General features: G+C 44.8%; 2 protein-coding genes across 8 annotated transcripts in view; one reads left to right on the top strand and one right to left on the bottom strand.

The window, feature by feature from the left end:
• drp2 (dystrophin related protein 2) overlaps nt 1-7098 on the top strand; it is a 225584-nt gene extending 218486 nt beyond the window's left edge. For 2 of the 6 annotated variants that reach the window (XM_058076026.1, XM_058076027.1), the window contains 3 exons: nt 12-129; nt 1097-1195; nt 2423-2928. In XM_058076026.1, coding sequence (XP_057932009.1) covers nt 12-129; nt 1097-1195; nt 2423-2490 — 285 coding nt within the window. In that variant the 3' untranslated portion in view covers nt 2491-2928. The other 4 variants (XM_058076029.1, XM_058076030.1, XM_058076031.1 and 1 more) reach the window with 4 other exon arrangements.
• LOC131131368 (aryl-hydrocarbon-interacting protein-like 1) overlaps nt 3800-20753 on the bottom strand; it is a 32609-nt gene continuing 15655 nt past the window's right edge. Inside the window, exons 6-8 of one of the 2 annotated variants that reach the window (XM_058076034.1) lie at nt 17913-18367; nt 14407-14548; nt 3800-6839 (exon numbers count right to left, since the gene is read on the bottom strand). In XM_058076034.1, coding sequence (XP_057932017.1) covers nt 6457-6839; nt 14407-14548; nt 17913-18367 — 980 coding nt within the window. In that variant the 3' untranslated portion in view covers nt 3800-6456. Of the gene's footprint in view, nt 6840-14406; nt 14552-17912; nt 18368-20753 lie in introns of both variants that reach the window. The other variant, XM_058076033.1, reaches the window with a different exon arrangement.

Raw genomic sequence — 20753 nt, 5'->3', positions numbered from 1 at the left:
CTGTTGAACAGCCCAAAGAAGATTCAGAGGCCAACGGATCTGAACCGTCAACCTTGTCGTCTCCTGTGTCTGGAGGGGGTCAACAAGGGGGTGCGGCCAGCAGAGATACCACTGACACAGAAGCAGCAGGTCAGTGAAGCCCAAAGGTGGAGCTGTTGTATATCAGTAGTGCAGTAATGCAGTAGTAATACAGCGTGTGTGTATATCAGTAGTACAGTAATGCAGTAGTAATACAGCGTGTGTGTATATCAGTAGTACAGTAATGCAGTAGTAATACAGCGTGTGTGTATATCAGTAGTACAGTAATGCAGTAGTAATACAGCGTGTGTGTATATCAGTAGTACAGTAATGCAGTAGTAATACAGCGTGTGTGTATATCAGTAGTACAGTAATACAGTAGTAATACAGCGTGTGTGTATATCAGTAGTACAGTAATACAGTAGTAATACAGCGTGTGTGTATATCAGTAGTGCAGTAATGCAGTAGTAATACATTGTGTGTGTATATCAGTAGTACAGTAATACAGTAGTAATACAGCGTGTGTGTATATCAGTAGTACAGTAATACAGTAGTAATACAGCGTGTGTGTATATCAGTAGTACAGTAATGCAGTAGTAATACAGCGTGTGTGTATATCAGTAGTACAGTAATGCAGTAGTAATACAGCGTGTGTGTATATCAGTAGTACAGTAATGCAGTAGTAATACAGCGTGTGTGTATATCAGTAGTACAGTAATACAGTAGTAATACAGCGTGTGTGTATATCAGTAGTACAGTAATGCAGTAGTAATACAGCGTGTGTGTATATCAGTAGTACAGTAATGCAGTAGTAATACAGCGTGTGTGTATATCAGTAGTACAGTAATGCAGTAGTAATACAGCGTGTGTGTATATCAGTAGTACAGTAATGCAGTAGTAATACAGCGTGTGTGTATATCAGTAGTACAGTAATGCAGTAGTAATACAGCGTGTGTGTATATCAGTAGTACAGTAATGCAGTAGTAATACAGCGTGTGTGTATATCAGTAGTACAGTAATGCAGTAGTAATACAGCGTGTGTGTATATCAGTAGTACAGTAATGCAGTTGTAATACAGCGTGTGTGCTAGGTGACGACATGGAGTATGAGCAGGACACAGTGCTGCAGCTCCAGGAGGTCATCGAGCAGCTGAGAAACGTCTTCCCATCTGAACCAGGTCAGTCCCACGCGAGCCCAGGAACCTCTTAGCACCCCCAGTCCTGAGTGTCAAAAGGAGTGAAATGAAGGCATCGGACTGTAAAGAGAGTGTCAGGCTTTGCAAAGTGCCATTTAAAAAGACAATTTCCACAAGCAGCCACAAAGGAAGGACAATCACTGACGGCCTGCTTGGTGAGACCATACGTCAAGTCTCCTGCAATCCTAATTCTAATTCCTTATTCTGGTTTTTTCTTGCTTATTTCAGGCACCATGTCACACATTTAGCATACATGGGCCAAAGGGTACTTAGTATCGAATGACCAGCATATTTATTTAGTAACCTATGTATCTATTTTGTTACTATATCCTGACTGAAGTATTTCACCACCTCTTCATTCCTTTATTCGTTTAATGATTTTTTTCTTATCTAAAGACCAATGTTGTAATATATTAAGCCTATTTATTTATTTTATTCATTTTCCATGCCACTTATCCTCATTAATCTGCATTAATTAGCACCAGGGTCAGAAATGGTCAGTGGGTTCTCTATACCCAACAAGATCATCAAAACATCTGATTCTCTTTACTCTTCCTCACCTCTCAGCAAACACAGGCATCATCATCATCATTATTTACAGCAGGATATTGAACACCACAGCTGCTTTCTTTCCTATTAGAAGCGTATTCCCCGGCAGGTGTGGCTGCTTCCGCGGTGTGAATCCCCTTTCTGCGACCCAGAACACGGTGAAGCTCCAAAATGTTCTGCTCTGTAGAAAAAAAAACATCCTGACTGGTTTTTCTTTATTCTTGTAACGTTGGAAACTCGGCAGGGTCATTTTTGAACTGTAAAAGTGACCACTGCAGAGATGACTGGAGTTATGTGTGTCGTTTGTATGCTGAAAAAGTATGTGTGAGAGAATCATTTCCAAAAGGGGAGCGCTGCAAAAAACATTTGGGAATCACTGCTGATTGACTGTAGGCAATGCGTCATGTGATGTTGGTGTAAATGAAACATTTTGGGTGTTTAAGGGGGCTAATTGATTGAGGCAGGTGCTGAATAAGACTAAGAAGTGTTGGCCAGAGAAAGGCCTGTATGGGGCTCAAAGAGCACAGTGATAGACCATAGACCATAGACCATAGACCATAGACCATAGACCAGATAGCAGCAGTTAGCAGGGAGTAGGTGGGCACAACTACTTCCACACAGGGACTCCAACACAAAGCTAAAGTGGTTCGCCGTTTGCAGGCAAAGATGGCAGCGGAGACAGAGCGGGTCTAGCAATATGTACCGGCGGGGGCCCCCGGAAGAACTGAAGCTGCTGCCGTTAATCCACGTGGAAGTGAGTAGTGGTAGCTGCCAGGTGGAAGCATTTATGTAACCTTTGACCTTTTAATTTATTGAATTCTATTTGATTTCATCTGCAGCATCATGAAATGAAAGGATTATATTAAATAAATAAAAGTTGTGTACAGTATAAGTTGATCAAAAAACAAATACATTTGCTGAATGAAGTAAATACAATTATTTCATATTATTATTACTTATATTGGTGTGAAATAGTTACTAAAAATGACATCTTTAAATCATATGTGCCCTGTGATTGGCTGGCCACCAGTCCAGGGTGGACCCCGCGACCCTCGTGAGGATAAGCGGTAGAAAATGAATGAATGAAGACCACATGCTGCTCAGTGAAAGCATACACCAAGTCTTCTGCCAGCCTAATTCTTGATTCTAATTTTCCCTCTCGCTTTCTTCTTTGCTCATTTCAGGCACCATGTCCCACATCTAGCTTAAATAGGACCAAAGGGTGCACCGGTGCTGCTTGGCCCAGCCCATTCAGCTCCACCAGCCACTGTGACCGCTGCAGCAGCTAAATCCTCGACTGGATCTCGTCTCTGCACAGAGAAGCCTTTTTATCATGCAAACTGCATAAGGCTGCTGGGCCTCCGCTCGGTGTGGGCCAATGGGCCAGCCAGAGTACAACTTGTGTCAGCCGAGTGAAGGGAAGACACGATCATGGTCATCAGTCGTCCTTTGAAGATTTATACATCACTGCACAAATAGTGGACCTTCAGAAAGCGATGTCGGACTTTCATGTTTTGGTGGCGTGCCACCGCCCGCTTATTTACGCTGTGAGAGTGACACATCATCAGTTAAATCCATAATGTAAGACAGCCAAAGTGCCCCCGAGCTCAGCGCCACTGTTTGCACACACTGTGTTCTGCGAATCCTCTCAAATTGTTTGCCTCTGTCATTCCCTTACCGATCCCATTCCGCCCATACACACACACACACACATTCTCCCCTGCTCGTCCTTTTTTGTGTCGTATGATCTTTCGTACCAACAATCAATGAAGCCAATCGCAGATTATACAAATGACATTCACAGTCAATTATTTCAGAACTTCCTGGTAATCTCATTTCACTACAAGTTTCCACCAAGCAGCACACTTCTGTCCAAATTGGAACAAAAATGGTGACCCTTTTTCAGCTTAAGTGATCAACCAGATGTCATTGCAGCAAACAAATATGGAGTAAAGGAAAGACACAGAATGCACGATGAACTACACTTGGTACCCAAACTTTATTCAACTAATACCGTCATACAGACTCTGGCTTTTTAGTCATGTTTCTTCTCGGTTCTACACGCCAAGGTACCCTTGATTATTATTATTTTTTTATTACAGAGTGAAATATAGTATCAATAATATTGATTAATAATACTATTTAACTTGTTTATTTATGTATCTGCTTCTTGCCCTTTTTATTTATTTATTCATGATGTGTCTATCAATGTATTAATTTCATTACCATTATTCATTAATATATATATTTGGTTCATGTTTTTTTTTAATCTTTATCTTAATCTTTTTATTTTATTTGATTATGCCACAGGCGACTGTATTCCCAGGTCAATTCCAGACACATCACTATGTGACTAAGCTCCTGCTGCTCCATTCAAATTTGGAAAGAATACAGTACATATAGTACGTCTAGTATATTCCATTGTTATTGTGCTGGTGTTTGCCTAAAACGTTCGAGGATGCCTTATTTTGGGGTTGACTATTGATGGAAGGAGGTTGCAGCAGGCACGTGCAGCACAGCGAGCATTTATGTGCATACATACTGTATACATACATACATATACATACATACATACATACCTGTATGTGGGAATCCACAACAAAAGTAAGCATTTGCCTGTGCTGCTCAGAGGGACTCTTTGAGCTCTTAGAGAGAACGTTTGTTGCCAGGGGGGCTGACAGGCGTGATGCACTTTGATGGGCTTGTCAGTGCAGTGTCGTAAGTTTGATTTCATTGCACAACAAAAAACATAAAATCGAGAATTTTGACCCCTTTAAAATGCCACTGTGACCCTCATTCATTCGCTGCATTGGCATCAACCTGCCAGCTGTGTTACAGTTGCTTGGCAACGCTCCCGAAGGATGCAGCTGCACAGGTTTGTGAGCAGTAAAGGCGATGCTCATCATACGTATGCATGACCAGCCTTAAGGAGAAGGCAACGACAGCACTTTAGCTGCTAAAGGCCGACTCCACTCGACTCCGCTCTCATCATCATCGTTTTCCATGCTGCCATCACTTTGCTTTACTAGTAGGAGTTAATAAACAAACAGAAGAACGTGTTTATTAGTGGATGATTTATTCATATTACATATATAAGGTAGGTAGGTATGTACTTATCTACCTATAAATTCCATGGAGAGTAAGTGAGATGAAAAAGAAAGAAGATGTTCACATCAAACATGTTTGAAGTTCAAATGTAAAACATCATTATTGGATAAATTGTTTAATTACTTCACAATATCTACATACATACAAAATGTGTAGTTATAGTACATCTAATTTATATAGTAGCACTTTTCTAGGTTATTTTTAAAATCTTGTTTATCTTTAGCAAAACTGACAATACCACCATAAAGTATTGTCTTTTTATAGATGGAATTCTGTTGGAAGGCAGTTGGTAATAGAGTACATTGTTTTAATATTCATTTAATTAAATTACCATTACAATACTAATCTTACTATTTATTCAATAAAATAATAAATGGAAAATGAACAAACTAAATGTGATTTTTGTGTGAAATCCTACTAAATTCTCATGAGAACATAAAAATAAAAGACAATAAATATATACTTCAATAACTACAGATACTACAGACAAAACGTCTTAAACATTGTGGAAATGCTACAGAAAGTCTATTTCTTTAGATTATTATAGTTGTTTTGCCATAAGTAAGTTTAGGGTGATTAATATTTGATAACATTAATTAGTCCAATGCTGTTAACCAATTACATAAATATATTTGTTAAATGACTAAAATAATTGTAACATGGAGTACATGCAGTAATATATATACTATATATATATAGTTATATATTATATAGTTTTATATATACTATATAATTCTAATTATGGTGCATTTTCATATTAAGTCCGAATAAATTATTCACACATGCTAACCCAACGTACTAAAAGCTATGTTTATGTTTTGTTCGGATTCTTTACATGACCAAACAGGCAATCTCTTGTTCGATCTTAAAAGTGCACCCGAGATATTTTTCATGTGTTTTTATTGTTCCATGGTAACAATATACCTCATGAATCATTTCCACGTGTTCATTTGATGGCTTGAACTTGTCACTCTTAATACGTCTTTGAATATGTCCAAACACTTTCAACTTGTAAACACAAAAGCAAGCGGTGGCTGAATGGCGGCTTTCTACTCCGTGTATACAAATAAAAACTTTCTATTTGTCTTCCTATGTGTGTTGTTATTGTATTGTGTTGTTGGGCAGTAGAAGGATGACTTCTAATGACTCTGTGTTTATATTTGGGTGAGCTTGTTGTGGAATCAACACGCTCACTTTATTGCTATCCCCTGACTAACACCACGTCCTGTTTAGTTCTCCCGGTATCAAGGGATTAGCATTTGACCTTCCTTGTGGACTTACTTGTTTTTAATGTATTTTTTTTCCTCTCTGTCCCCTCTTAAACCAAGAGGTAGCCAGGGAAATTCTGGCCACAACCAGTAAACAGACCACATTTCAGCAGCCTGTCCCCTCTCAAAAACCATCTCGGCAAGGGTTATTGTTGTATTTTGTCATTGTCTGTCCCATCTCAACCCATATCGTAGAACAAGTTATCAGCAGTTGTTGCCTTGTATTTTTTCCCCTCCAACTAAGCTAAACCAATAATTATCACATGTTCTACTGCCTTGTTTTATGTCCTTGATTGCCATTTGACCTTTTTTGCCACTTTATTTTATGCTTATTTCACTGGATTCTCCATCAGTGGCCTGATCGTGCCTTTCTTCTTCCAAACCACCATTATCTACTGGAGGGTCAACTACATTATCATCATCATCATCATCGCCTGCTTGATCTTTACTGCCCTGCAAACGTTCATCTTTTTGACATCCCTTTCGAGTCCCCCACTTCTCCTGAGTGGCATCCCAATAGGTCTTGTTCTGGTGGGCGTGCATGCTGCGGACGTTCTCCCCCAACTTCTTCAGCTCCTGGCGGACAAAAGACTTGAACGTGGGCTCTTGCTTCTCTACAGCAGCCAAGTCCCGCCGAGCTTCCTCCTCGTTGCACAAGGCGGCGTGTGCCCGGGCCCGTTGGTACACCGCCTTGAAGTGACCTGGATAGACAAGCACAGATGTACAGTGTTTTTGAGCTTTAAAATGCTAAATTACAAGAAATTTGAATATGTGCAATACAGTCCTCCCTTGTTTATCTTGATTAATTTGTTTCAGACCCGACCACAATCAGTGAATATTCCCAAAGTAGTATTGAATATTAAAGGAAACCTATTATGCTTGTTCCCGTTTTCTGACCTATAAGTGTTGTTAGAATATTATCATTATCAATATTATTGTATTATCATGTTAAATGGTGTCAAAGTGTCAGATGATGAGGTTTAGGCATTTGGAAGTTTGGGATGGCTCTGAATGCTCTGTTTCAGAGAGAACACCATGGTTCACTGTGATGTCACAAGGCTTCTTTACATGGGCCAGATACGCTCAAGGACTGTCCTCCCCACAGCTCTGCTCTGCGCTCTTTTCGGTTGTTGTCTATGGCTCCCAGGAAATCTTTCTACGGGGAGAAGTGGAGTTAGTGATTAATAGAAAGAAAGTGAGTTCGGCAGTAGTCCAGAAGCTCTTGGGAACACTAGGGAGTGTGACTGTGATGGAAAAGAGAATCCCTGGGTCCCTTTAAGACACCGCCATACTGGCGTGTGCATGAGGAGCAAGCGCATCATTCAGGGTCTCACAGAAAGTCACATTTCTTAAAAAACTCATGGCAAAATGCGTATTTTCCCCATTTGCGTGTTAAAAATATACTTCAGCATTGCAAAGGTAGCCACAATAAAGAGGCTGAAGAGCTACATGCGGCTCTGGAGATGTTGCTGACCCCTACACTAAACCAAGTTGCTAGTTTAAGTACTTATATCCCCATTTTGGTGCGCCATAGGAGGGCTATCACATTTGTTATGTTGACGCCATCCTGGTCATGTTATTCAAGATGCAAACAGTTATATTATTACATATTATTACACTATACACCTATGGTTGGGTTAGGATGCCCGAGGGAGGGGCAAGGGAGTATATAAAGTATAGGTCTCGCTCCGATCGAGATCGAGAAGAACATGAAAGGTGATGTTGGGGGGAACCACTTGAGTAGAAGTTTGTGGGAGTAGATGTATTTGTTGGTTGGTTAGGTGGAAGAGTATTTAAAGTGAAGGTCTGTCTCCAATCGAGGAAATAGTAGTTTGTGAGTAGAAGTTGGCCGTAAAAGTGTTACAGCGTTACAATGTTGGTAACTTGCATTACTTGCATAACTTGCAATGTTGGTGGGCTTGCATTTTTGTTTTCTTCGATATTCTTTTACTTCTATTGTACTTCTGAGCCGCCATATTTTTGTAACATTTTTTTTCCTTTCTTGAGTGAACCCCACTGTAATCGAAGATGTGCATCCACGGAAGAGGGGACTACAATGCTCACCAATGGGAAGTCCCGCAAGAAATGTATAATGACCACATTTCCACTACCGAGCTGTAGATCTGCAGTTATCCGCCCTCACATTCGGCTTCTGAGCTACAGGGCACCAGTAATGCCTCTGACAAAGGGTGTTGACAATGGCAGTGTTTGAATTCAGGGTCTGCATCCTGCTAGGCCAGTTGCCTACCCGGTCTACAAAGGCCAGACATTAGTAGGCTCCTCCTCCAGCCGTGAACCAGCCTTGTGAATTCATATAGGCTAGCCTTCCCCACACTTCCTGGATGTGTCATCTGGTCTCATGTTTACCCTGACGTCATGACAGAGTATCTGCTTACAGTAAAGTAAGTCTGCTTACACAAATAAGTCAACGCTTACAATTTACAAACAAATGAATACTTACAGTACACAATACACAATACAATACACTTACTATACTTATGCTTGCACGCTGAGCTTCTCCTGAGCACCACTGCACCAGCCAGTAGCTTCTGAGCTGCCAGTAAGTCCTAAACACTTTTCAATTAGCTCTCCAAAGGCTTTATCAACTCCAACAATACCCACAAAACTAGAAAGTGGGGTTTGTAGTAGTCAGGAGGTATTTTGGTAGCGCTGTGACCAATCAGCATTAGGGGCAGGTTCTCATTGTCCCTCATCCACAAATTCAAAGAACAAGGGCTTGTAGCTGCAGTATCAGCATCTCGTAAAGTCAATACTGGATGCTTAGCCAATATGACTTTAGGCCAAGTGAAAAGGCATCAACCAAGCCAGCAGGCCCGGATCATGTTCACCCCCGGTTCTTGGGACTTGTGCTGCTCAGCTGACTGGGATCCTGCACTTTGTCTTCAACCTGAATCTAAAGCTGGAAAAGATACCAGTACTTTGGAAAACATCATGCATAGTTCCAGTGCCTAAGAAGTCCCAACTGGCCTCAATGACTTCAGACCGGTTGCCTTGACGTCACACATCATGAAGGTCCTAGAGAGGCTCGTGCTGACTCAGGTGAGACCTATGGTGGCTCCTTCCCCGGACGTTCTACAGTTTGCATATCAACCTCATGTTGGTGTGGATGATGCTGTCATCTACCTGCTGCATCATGCTCACTCTCACCTGGATGGTGGGAAGGGGCACTGTGAGGATCATGTTCTTTGATTTTTACAGTGGCTTTGAGACCATCAAGCCCTTTCTACTGCTCAGGACGGGTGGCATCTTATCCATTGTCTCCTGGATTACAGATGACTTGTCTGACAGGCAGCCAATTTGTGCGCCTGTGGAGCTCCCCATCTGATAATGTAGCGGAAGGGCACCGCAGGGCACTGTCCTGTCTCCATTTATGATTACCTCTGATTTCCAGCACAGCTCTGGGTCTTGCCACCTGCAGAAATTCTCCGATGACTGCAGTGGTTGGGTGTATCAGAGGTGGACAGGAGGTGGAGTACGGGCCAGTGATTGTTGACTTTGTAGAGTGGTCACAGGCAAACTGTAACGCTGCGCAGTGACATGTACTTTTACTCTGTGTGCTGTTTGGGGGTACGTCCAGGTTTTGTTGTTATTTGGACTCTTACGGCTCTCTTTGTGCATCTGCAGATGTGGACCTCGAGTTGGGCGGAGCTACCTGACGGGCGCAGCTGTTGCCAATCGTCCTAATTTCCGGTCTCCTTCCGGCACTGAGCTGCGGCAGGAGGGTGCTGGATTATTCCTTTGTGGACGTGACAGACCAGCTCCTAGCTGTGGCCCTGCTCCTGTGCCCATTCAGCGCTGTTCACGTCTCTGCCACGCACCCTCCTCCCGCGTGCTTCTAAGACTGCTTTCTTTCTCTCGTGGTGATTTGTGTTGTGCCTGCTTGCACTCAGTCACGGAGCCCCCTCTTTTGGTGCTCCGTCGCCTTTAGTTATTTGTACCTACTCGACTGGACTATTAAAGCCATAAAACCTTACCCGAGCCTGCTGTGTCCTGCATCCTGGGATCCGACTTCTGCGCCACGCGGCCAAGCCTGACAGAATAATCCAGCCAATGCCATGGATCCCGCGGAACACCAGCAGCTCGAGTTCGCCCTCAAGGACCAGGGGCAGATGATTAGTGATCACGAGCGGATATTACAGGACCTTTCCACGTTGGTCCGCGACATGCATGCCCGCATGACTGGCATGCCTGTGGCCGCCCCCTCGGACGCCGTTCCGCCACCAGCCACAACATCAGCCACCATCCAGTCTCCCGCTGCTCCAGTCGGCCAGCTGTTCGACGTTCGTCTCCCACCAAGAGTTCATCGATGGACGGACGATCCCCCCCTCCCTCCTCCACTGCTTCCGCCATTAGGGCATTTCGAATACTGTGTTATGCCTTTTGGTCTTACTAACGCCCCTGCAGTTTTCCAATGCCTCATCAACGATGTCTTACGCGACATGATTGGCCGCTTTGTTTATCTTGATGACATTCTTATTTACTCCTCGTCCACCAAACAACACCTGCAGCACGTTCACTTTGTCCTCCAGAGGCTTTTGGAGAACCGTTTGTTTGTCAAGCCTCAAAAGTGCACTTTTCACTCACCATCGGTTCCTTTTCTGGGGTTCATCGTGGAGAAGGGGCAACTGAAACCGGACCCTGCCAAGATCCAGGCTGTGGTTGACTGGCCCACTCCTACATCTAGGAAGCTGTTACAGAGGTTTTTGGGTTTCGCCAACTTTTACCAGCGCTTTATTCACGACTTTAGTAAAATCGCCGACCCTCTGAACAAGCTTACATCTGCCAAGGTTCCGTTTTCTAGGTCACCGTGGGCCGATTCGGCTTTTCGGCGCCTCAAGTCCTTTTTCACTTCTGCACCTGTTCTGATTCACCCTAACCCTTCTTTCCCGTTTTTCGTTGAGGTGGATGCGTCCGATACTGGCGTAGGGGCCGTGCTCTCGCAGCGCTCCAGCTCTGACCAGAGGCTGCACCCCTGCGCCTTTTTCTCTAGGCGTCTATCGCCCGCTGAACGCAACTATGATGTTGGCAATCGTGAGCTGTTGGCGGTGGTCCTCGCCCTGCAGGAGTGGAGGCACTGGTTGGAGGGCGCCGCGCATCCATTTGTCATCTACACGGACCACAGAAACTTTTCATACATCCGCTCCGCCCAGCGCCTCAACCCCCGCCAGGCCCGGTGGGCTCTTTTCCACACACGCTTCAGCTTCATGCTGACTTATCGCCCAGGTTCCCTAAACGGCAAACCAGATGCACTCTCCCGTATGTATGCACCACAAGCGGAGGACGCAGCACCTGATGCCATCCTTCCCCAGTCCTGCATCGTGGGCGGACTCCAGTGGGAGATCGAGAAGAGAGTGGCTGAGGCCAGCGGGGACACCCCTCTCCCAGCGGGCTGCCCTCCAGGCCGACTGTTCGTCCCACGGTCCCTGCGGTCGGAGGTCTTGACCTGGAGCCACTGCTCTAAGATCGCCTGTCACCCTGGAGCCAGACGCACAGCCTTCCTCCTGTCCCAGCGCTTTTGGTGGCCCTCCCTCCACACCGACACAAAGAGTTTCGTTGCTGCCTGCTCCATCTGTGCCAGAAACAAGTCGTCCAACCAGCCACCGGCAGGCCTGCTCCACCCGCTCCCCATCCCCTCTCGCCCATATTGCCTTGGACTTTGTGACGGGTCTACCCGCTTCGAGGGGTTTCACGGCCGTTCTTACCATTGTGGATAGGTTCTCTAAGTCTTCTCACTTTGTTCCCCTCCGCAGAATCCCCTCCGCCCCGGAGACGGCTAGGCTCCTAGTACAACATGTGGTCCGCCCCCATGGCATTCCAGTCGATGTGGTGTCCGACAGAGGTCCCCAGTTCGCCTGAGCGGACTGGAGGGCTTTTTGCAAGTCGTTGGGAGCCTCGGTCAGCCTCTCCTCTGGATATCACCCCCAGTCCAACGGGCAGACGGAGCGGGTAAACCAGGACCTGGAGTCAGTCTTGAGGGGTGTGTGCCACCAACACCCCACGTCCTGGTCTCGGGATCTCCCGTGGGTAGAATACGCCCACAACACCCTGGTGTGCTCCTCCACTGGCCTCTCTCCTTTTCATGTGGTCCACGGCTTCCAGCCTCCACTGTTTCCCCCCCAGGAGTCCGGATCATCTGTTACCTCAGTGGCCTCGTTGCTCCGTCGGGTCCATCGGGTGTGGCGGGACACACGGGCGGCGTTATCCCGGACCGCCAAACGCAACCAAAGGCTGGCGGATCGCCATCGGAGGCCTGCACCCGACTATCAGCCTGGGCAGAGCGTCTGGCTGTCTTCTCGGGACCTTCCCCTGGCCGTGGAGTCGAAGAAGTTGGCCCCCAGGTTTGAGGGACCATACAAGGTGGTTTGTATGGTCAACCCTGCTTCCGCCAGACTCAAGCTCCCCACATCGCTCAAGACCTACCCGGTGTTCCACGTGTCCCGCCTGAAGCCGGTGACTCTAAGCGAGCTTAACCCACCGCCAGTGCCTCCTCCCCCTCCTCGCCTGGTGGATGGACACCCAGCCTTTACAGCCAGGTCTATCTTGGATGCCAGGAGACGGGGCAGGGGTGTGCAGTACCTCGTGGACTGGGAGGGTTACGGTCCCGAGGACCGCTCATGGGTCTCTCGGTCACTTATCCTTGACCCTACCCTCTTATCTGATTTTTACCGCAAGTTCCCAGACAAGCCAGGTTGTCCGCCTAGGACCACTCGTTGAATTGGGAGGGGGGGGGGTACTGTCACGCTGCGCAGTGACATGTACTTTTACTCTGTGTGCTGTTTGGGGGTACGTCCAGGTTTTGTTGTTATTTGGACTCTTACGGCTCTCTTTGTGCATCTGCAGATGTGGACCTCCCTTGAGTTGGGCGGAGCTACCTGACGGGCGCAGCTGTTGCCAATCATCCTAATTTCCGGTCTCCTTCTAAGGCACTGAGCTGCGGCAGGAGGGTGCTGGATTATTCCTTTGTGGACGTGACAGACCAGCTCCTAGCTGTGGCCCTGCTCCTGTGCCCATTCAGCGCTGTTCACGTCTCTGCCACGCACCCTCCTACCCGTCCGGTAGCCCGCATGCTTCTAAGACTGCTTTCTTTCTCTCGTGGTGATTTGTGTTGTGCCTGCTTGCACTCAGTCACGGAGCCCCCTCTTTTGGTGCTCCGTCGTCCGACTTCCGCGCCACGCGGCCAAGCCTGACACAAACCACCTGCTCCTGAATGTGGACATGACCAAGGAGCTGGTGATCGATTGCAGGAAGACGTTGAGTCCATTCAGGGCTGGGTAGTGGACCGATCAAGTACTTCGAAGTCTACATGAAATGCAGACTGGGCTGGAAGGACAACAGCCGTACTGTCTAAGGGCATGGGCGGACTGTACTTCCCGTGGAAGCTGAGGTCCTTCAATGTGTGCAGCAAGCTGTGGAGATCTTCTACCAGTTTGTGGTTGTCAGTACCCTGTACTTTGCTGTGGTTTATTGGGGGACACCAGCACAAAGGACATAAATCGGATGGACAAACTGATCCGGAAAGCCGAACAAATATTTGGCACTCAGTTGGAGGCACTTGTAACAGTAAAAAGAAAACACTGGACAAATTGCTCTTGATCAAGGACAAGGACTAGGTACGTTCGCTCCGCTGTGATTGGTCACACTCCCATGCACTCCCAAGGACTTCCGGATATATAAGGAAGCCTGGATCGCATTGACGTCTGTAGAACCCCATTATCTGATGTTTTGGCATTGCTTAACAAGAAAATACAGCATTATAACAACATTTACAGGTCATAAAAGTGGAAAAAGCAGCATAGGTTCCCTTTAAATGGTTTCTGATAGTCATTCATTCATTTTCTACCACTTATCCTTATCCTATTTGTTTCAGCATGGACAAGCCAAAGTCTCCATATTTGTCGGTCAGTTAACTAATTAAAAAGCACAAATTATTACATTACCTGCTCAGGCTTTTTGTTGGATGTAAGTCACTTGACATTGTACAACATTGCATAGAGGTGGTTGCCAGGGGAACAAAAGAAGTCTATTTGTGAGTGCTGACGATGGGTTCGTATAAACACTGAGATCAAGCTACTACTACTGTGGCCCGCAGACACAATCTGCGGGCTTAGCAAGACATCCTCATATTTAAACTGGAAAAAGGAATGTACATCAGAGAAGAAAAACAAATACTTAAAAAAAAGATGTTCCTAAAACCATTTGTCTACCAAAAGACAACCTCCTGCCCACACAGTGAGTCTTCCATTATACCTTGATGATGTTCCAACAGTTTGTCATTGAGCTGCACCACTTGCTGATATTGTTTCAGCTCCAGCATGCACTGACTCAGGTTGAGCGTCAGAGGCAGGCGCACTTTTTCCAATGAGTCCCAGTCCTCATGGCCATCATGCACCTGCTTGGGGACACGGAAACAACACAGAAGGAGATGATGAAATAAGAATAAAGATTTAAGAGCCAGGGTAGATTGGATGGTGATGTCTGAGAGACTACATGGAGAGAGGAGGTGTGGTTGTGTGATAATGATGAAGAAGAGGAAAGGAGCAATGACTGTGACTGTCATATGTATGTGGACAGTTGCTATTTTTGGATCTTACCACCATGCAAAAAGACACATATGTCAAACATTATGTGAAGGGGGCACATAAGATACAGTAACTATAAATGCAAGGCCAAAGGTGGCCACAAAATACTGCCAATACCGCCAATACTGTCGCTATGTAATAAATTAATGACACCTGAATCCCCCACGGGCTTCCTGAGCCTGAACTTTTTTCCCCGCAAATAAATAAATGTTATATATATACGTATATATACACGTATGTGTGTGTATATATTGTGCTGGGAAAGGACTGCCCTGAAATGTTGCGTCAGGTGTTCAGCAGGCTATGCCAGGCTAACCTGAAGCTGAAGCCCTCCAAATATTGCCTTTTCCTACTAGACGTGAGGTTCTGGCGGTAGTGGAGTTCACTTCCAATTTTCGGCAATATTTGCTGGGGCGACCTTTGCAGCTTGCGTTGGTTAACGAAGTTTAAAGAAGTTGGCGCGGTGGTTAGAAAAGCTAGTGGAGTGACTCCGTACTCCCAGTGCTATCATCCAGGTAAGCACCACCAAAATGCAGATGCTCTCTCTAGAAGGCCGTGCCAGGTGTCTTGTCCTTGTAACATCCATGAACCCCATGTCATTGACGAACGTCAGGATAAGGCCGTGCAGTGTAGTTTAAAAGGTTGTAGGAGATAACGATGACCAACAGTCCCTCCAAACAAACACCACATCGTTTCGTCCCCCTTGCAATAACGATTATGACCAGGCATGCCCTTTTGCGGTTGCGGAAGTATTATTCCCCCGAGGGGAGGGAGTTCCACCCTCAGAGTCTGTTACCTTACGCATTGCACAACACCATCATGGGGCAAGTGCATGACGGACCTGTGGGAGGGCATTTCGGGGCGGATAACACTCGCCAGGCTTCAGGACATATTTTACTGGTACAACATGAAGGACGATGTCACTGTGTGGTGTCGCACTTGTACCAACTGTGCCGCTCAGACCCCTCAAGCTTTCATGGGGATAAGGTGAAGGTGGCCGATAGTGGAACGGGTGGCCGTTGACCGAATGGGCGCACTAAATGAGACAGAGTGCCACAACCGCTACATACTGGTAGTACAAGATTACTTCAGTAACTGGGTGGAGGCCGACCCTCTCCCTGATGAGCAAGCAGTAACTACGGTACGGTGCTCCTCACAGCCTGCATAGTGACCAGGGAGCCAACTTTGAGTCAGCGGTATTCCAGAAGATGTGTGAACTGCTGGGAATTGACAAGACACGCATTACGTAATTTCATCTCCAGTCAGATGGTCAAGTAGAGCGTTTTAATGCTACCCTGCAGAAAACATTGGCCGCCACTGTGGAGCGCTGCCATTGGGACTGGGTCTTGATGATTCCCTATGCAGTCACGGTATACCGTGCCACAGGCCTCACCCCAAATATGATGCTCCTTGGAAAAGAAATAACTGAACCAATTGATTTGGTTGTTGGATTGCCCCCAGACAGCGAGAATGGTGACACCCCTCCAGAGTATGTCGTGCAAGTCAGGGAGCGCTTGGAGCTTGCTCACCGACTGGCTCGGGAGGCACTTGGGAGATCTGTCGGACGAGTTAAACGGCAGTACGACAAGAACATCTGCCAAGCCCAATACAAAATCGCTGATGCGGTTTGGTATCTGATAAATATTATTCACGGACAAGACCTGGCACATAAGGACGTTTTTAAAAAAAGAGTGTTGTAAAGTGACAACATTTAAAGTGTATTTCTTCCTTTGAAGATGCACTACCATGTATGTTAAAGCGATATATTTTACACTTCCTATAGATATATAAGTTATGGTTAGTCTAGCTTATAAAGCTTGATGCATATATCTGTGGGGAATGTATACATGCGGGGAATGGTTAAAGTGTCCTGGAGCGATGTTAAGAGTCTAATCATCATCCAGAGTGTGGGTACTGTTGCAGGCATTTCCTTGGCCAGCTATGTGGGGCGGGTCGGGTATGACCTGGGAACCAGGAAGTGCTTGGTTCGGTGTGCTGTGCTCGCTGCTAAATTGGTCTTGATTAAGTTGACTAGAAGCAGCAGGTGACATGTTCCTTCTCTGTCAAGGTCAGGTCGCCCCTTACTACGGTTCGGGGTTGAAGAATACTGACAGTTAACAAAACTCCGCTATTACTGATAGTTGAAAGCAGGATATGAAACCCACTCGAGGTGAAAGGTAGTATGTTTCCAAATACGGATGCAACTAAGTTCAGCCTCCTCCTCCTTTTGAGGGGCAGGCAGACTGCTCTGTCTCCACCCCCGACTGCTGAACACTTCAGTCTTATGAAGAAACGCAGTCTTCTGACATGTTTTAATTGTTCCCCAATACAAACATTTTAAAAGTATTTGTTCGAATTAAGTATCTGTAAAAAAATCATTATTCGTGTCGTTCCAAATATCGTAGTTTTCTTGGAACAAAGCATTCAAAACATACACACATATCATCTTCAACATCAACGCAGCATAATCTTTGGATTGGACAGTGGTTTGGGGTGGGGGGTGGGGGGTGGCTTGGAAATAGGTGCATTCAGAGCCCTTACAGTGGCTTGGCTTACAGTGAATTTGTGTTTGTCTGGGTCCGGCAGATTCTTTTTTTTTTTCGTTGGTCATATTGAAACGTCAGAGTTTTACCTGTTATTAATGTGTAAAACTGATATACCAATACAATAATAAAAATAAAAGGCAATTAGCATGTTTAGAATTTTTAAACATGTTATTGTCCATTTGCATTAGGGTGAAAACAAAACGTTGTTGACACCTGGCAGACTACAGTGAAACTGTATGCACCCAATTATGTGTTTATGAATACCAGTGCCTTGACAGAGGTAATCTCGTGTGTTAGCTTTAATGTGCTTTAAATTGTGTGAGTGTGTTTCAGGGCAACAAATACAAAGTTTACATACATTTTCTACGCTGCTTCTATTGCACATGCACAAATCCAGCCGAGGTTGTAGTCTCATAAGTAAATTCATGCAGCATTTTGCAACGAGAAGATGCTTTGACAGGACGTGATGTTGTGTAACTGCAACTACAGTAATGTACAGTATAATGTAGTGCTTGGTTTATCATGGAGAGAGACCAAAATGATGTGCCTAATGTTCTTTGTCACTGAATTGTTGGATGAATGGACCACGGTGAGAGTTTTGTTTTCCAAGTAATCCCAAATTACTAACCTTATTCTGAAGGAAGTCCACATAATCAATGGCCTCCCTGAACTTTCCAGAAGCTTCTTCAAAGTGTTTCTCTTTAACCAGGAAGTTGCCTTCATCTTGCAGCAGCATCACCAGACGCAACATCTGCTGCCAGTCCTTCCCCTCTGTTTTATCACCTTTAATATCCTCTTTTCTTTTGCCAGCATTCTCTGTTTCAGCTCCATCCTCCTCATCGGCCTTTCCAAATGCCCCCTCTTCATTGGCACCATCCTTGATGTCCAGCTTGTTCCAGTAGGCCTCCTTCTCCTTCCAGTACTTCTCCTTTAAGCGCTCAGAAAAGGCCCTTAGCTCTCTGTGGACCAGTGAGGCCAGTGTGGGGTCCAGGTGGGCCACCATGTTGAAGTCTCTACGGGCTTCTCTGTCATTCCACACTGCAGCATGGGCCTTGGCTCGCTTGTAGTAGCCTTTCACACAGTCTGGAAAGAACATTACAACACAAACAAAGTTATTTACCGTTACAGGCCAATATCAGCCACAACCCACATGAGATTATGATACAAATACAAATCCTTTGCTGCACTCCTTTAAACTGCATATTTAGCAAGTGTTATTACTGCTGTTTTTGCTTTATGTTATTATTGCTTTTAATAGCCTGTCCCCTTATAAACCAAGCACCGGGGTGTTGGTGGTTTTTGTTCTGGTTTCTGTGCCCACTGGAACCACATTTTACCAGCTATTATTTAGGGCTGCAACGATTATTTGGATAATTCAAATACCTTGATTTACAAAAACTAGTCGAGGGGGGTTTTCCACGTTTCGAATAATCACGTCACCCACATAGAGGACGAAGAAGGAAGTGGGTGTTTGAGACGCGGGAAGATTGAAACGGCTAGAATAAGTGGCAAGACAACGAAGGACGAAAAAAAAATAAAAGTAAAAAAAAAAACACAGAAAATGTGGCTAAACAGCAATCAGTTTGACACCGTGCTTTTGGTCGCCGTCGCTTCGCAGTCGCCATCGTTCGCAGCTGCTGTTGCTTCGCCGCTGTGCACCAACAATGAAATCCCAGCATTTGCTAGTTGCTGATAAAACAACTCTCTGGTAAGATGCACACACCTTTCCACCTTTTCCACTCGTATTTGAAGCCGCTATGTTGTGTGGAAAAGTAACTTGTTTGGTTGCGGCTTTAGTGCCATGAACACCATTGTGATCATGTATTTTTTCTCGTTGACTTGTTTGTTCATTTGTTATTGCGTGACTGAGTGACTCGTGGTGTCATTAGCTTAAATTTTTGTTGTCTTACCTTGGCTGCTGTGTTTTTTAAATAATTGTCTGTTTGAGTAATGAATGAAATGAATGATCTTTTACCAACGAGACTCAGGGAACTCTCAATGGAAAGGATTATTTTATTTCTTTTTTCAAAAAAAATAAAAAAAACCTTATACTCAACAACTAAAAAGTAACAAAGCTGTGTTTTTCTGTTAGGTAAATATTTTCGTTGCTGTTTGTTATATTTTGTTCCACATGCGCCTTTTCCAAAACATTTCTAATATATCATTTTATTTCATCTTCATCTTGTCTGTGTCAGTCACACCAATTAGAAGGCATATATATATATATATATATATATATATGAATGAATTCATAAGAAAAAAAAATATAATATATATATAATATATTGTATATATATATATATATATGTATATATATTTATTCAATTACTCGATTAAATTTCAGTAGAATACTCGATTACTAAAACATGCGATATCTGCAGCCCAAGTATTATTGTTGCTGTTGCTGGCATCTTGTATTTTGTCCTTTTTCCTTTCTGGTCTCTAAACCAAGCACTAGTTGCAGGTGATGTTGTCCATTTGTTTTATTTTCTTTTAGTCTGTGCGCTTCTTTAGTCTGTGGTGTTGCTTTTGTTCTCTTTTTTTCTTTCTATCAAACCACTTTTTTAGCAGGTGTTATTGCTGTTCATATGTGTGTCTGAAAAGTAATGACTGGTCACAAACTATTTCTGTCAAGTCCAAACAACAGTCTACAGATTTAACCTTCAAAGTAAGCCCCCTCAACTCTAAGGCACTTTCCCATCCTTCCTTTCTATGCACTGCTGGAAGGATTATTTTGGAATGCCCCTCAGCTCCTTTGTTACAGCCCTCTTGATGGCCTCCACATCGTCAAAAGAGGTCCCCTTGTATAGGGAGGTTGTCCCAGCACAGTGATTTCTTCTCAGCCAAGAAGTGCCTGATGTTCAGGGCATTGTGAGCAGGTTTATGGTTGGGGTGAAGCAGCCACAAGTTGCCCTACCACAACCCCCGTCTCTTCTCACACAATCAAATCGAATCAAATGCCGCAGGACTCTCTGTAGACATTATGATTGATGGTCTAGCCCTGTGGCAAGAACTCACAGTAGATAATGCCTCTCACATCCCAGAATGTAATCATGTAATCATGACTTTCACATGTGATTTTGACTGTCTTGCTTTCTTGGCCTCTACAAAGTCGGACTTTTCCACTGCAAACTTTGGCACTTGGTTTCCGGGTGGTACTCAAAACTCCATGTCTCCTCACCAGTGATTACTCTCCTAAGCAATCTGGTTCGGTTCTCACGCTCTGTGATGTCCTGACACATGTCCATGCAGCGCTGCTTCTGATCACCATTGAGGAGCCGTGGGTGATGAGTTATATACAAAAGCATGTAAAAAAAATCTAAAGGTTGCAGAAAGATTAGAATATGCTTATACTCCGACGATATCATGTCAAATGATATTTTTGAATCACTCTTTTGACAACCGCTCACATACAGCACACAAAGTCCCGCTGCTTTTCAGAGACTTTATTACTTTATCTTTATTTTCT

Source organism: Doryrhamphus excisus, chromosome 6 (genome assembly GCF_030265055.1).
Source record: "Doryrhamphus excisus isolate RoL2022-K1 chromosome 6, RoL_Dexc_1.0, whole genome shotgun sequence".
NCBI lineage: Eukaryota > Metazoa > Chordata > Actinopteri > Syngnathiformes > Syngnathidae > Doryrhamphus > Doryrhamphus excisus.
This window is presented reverse-complemented; position numbering and strand designations above follow the sequence as displayed.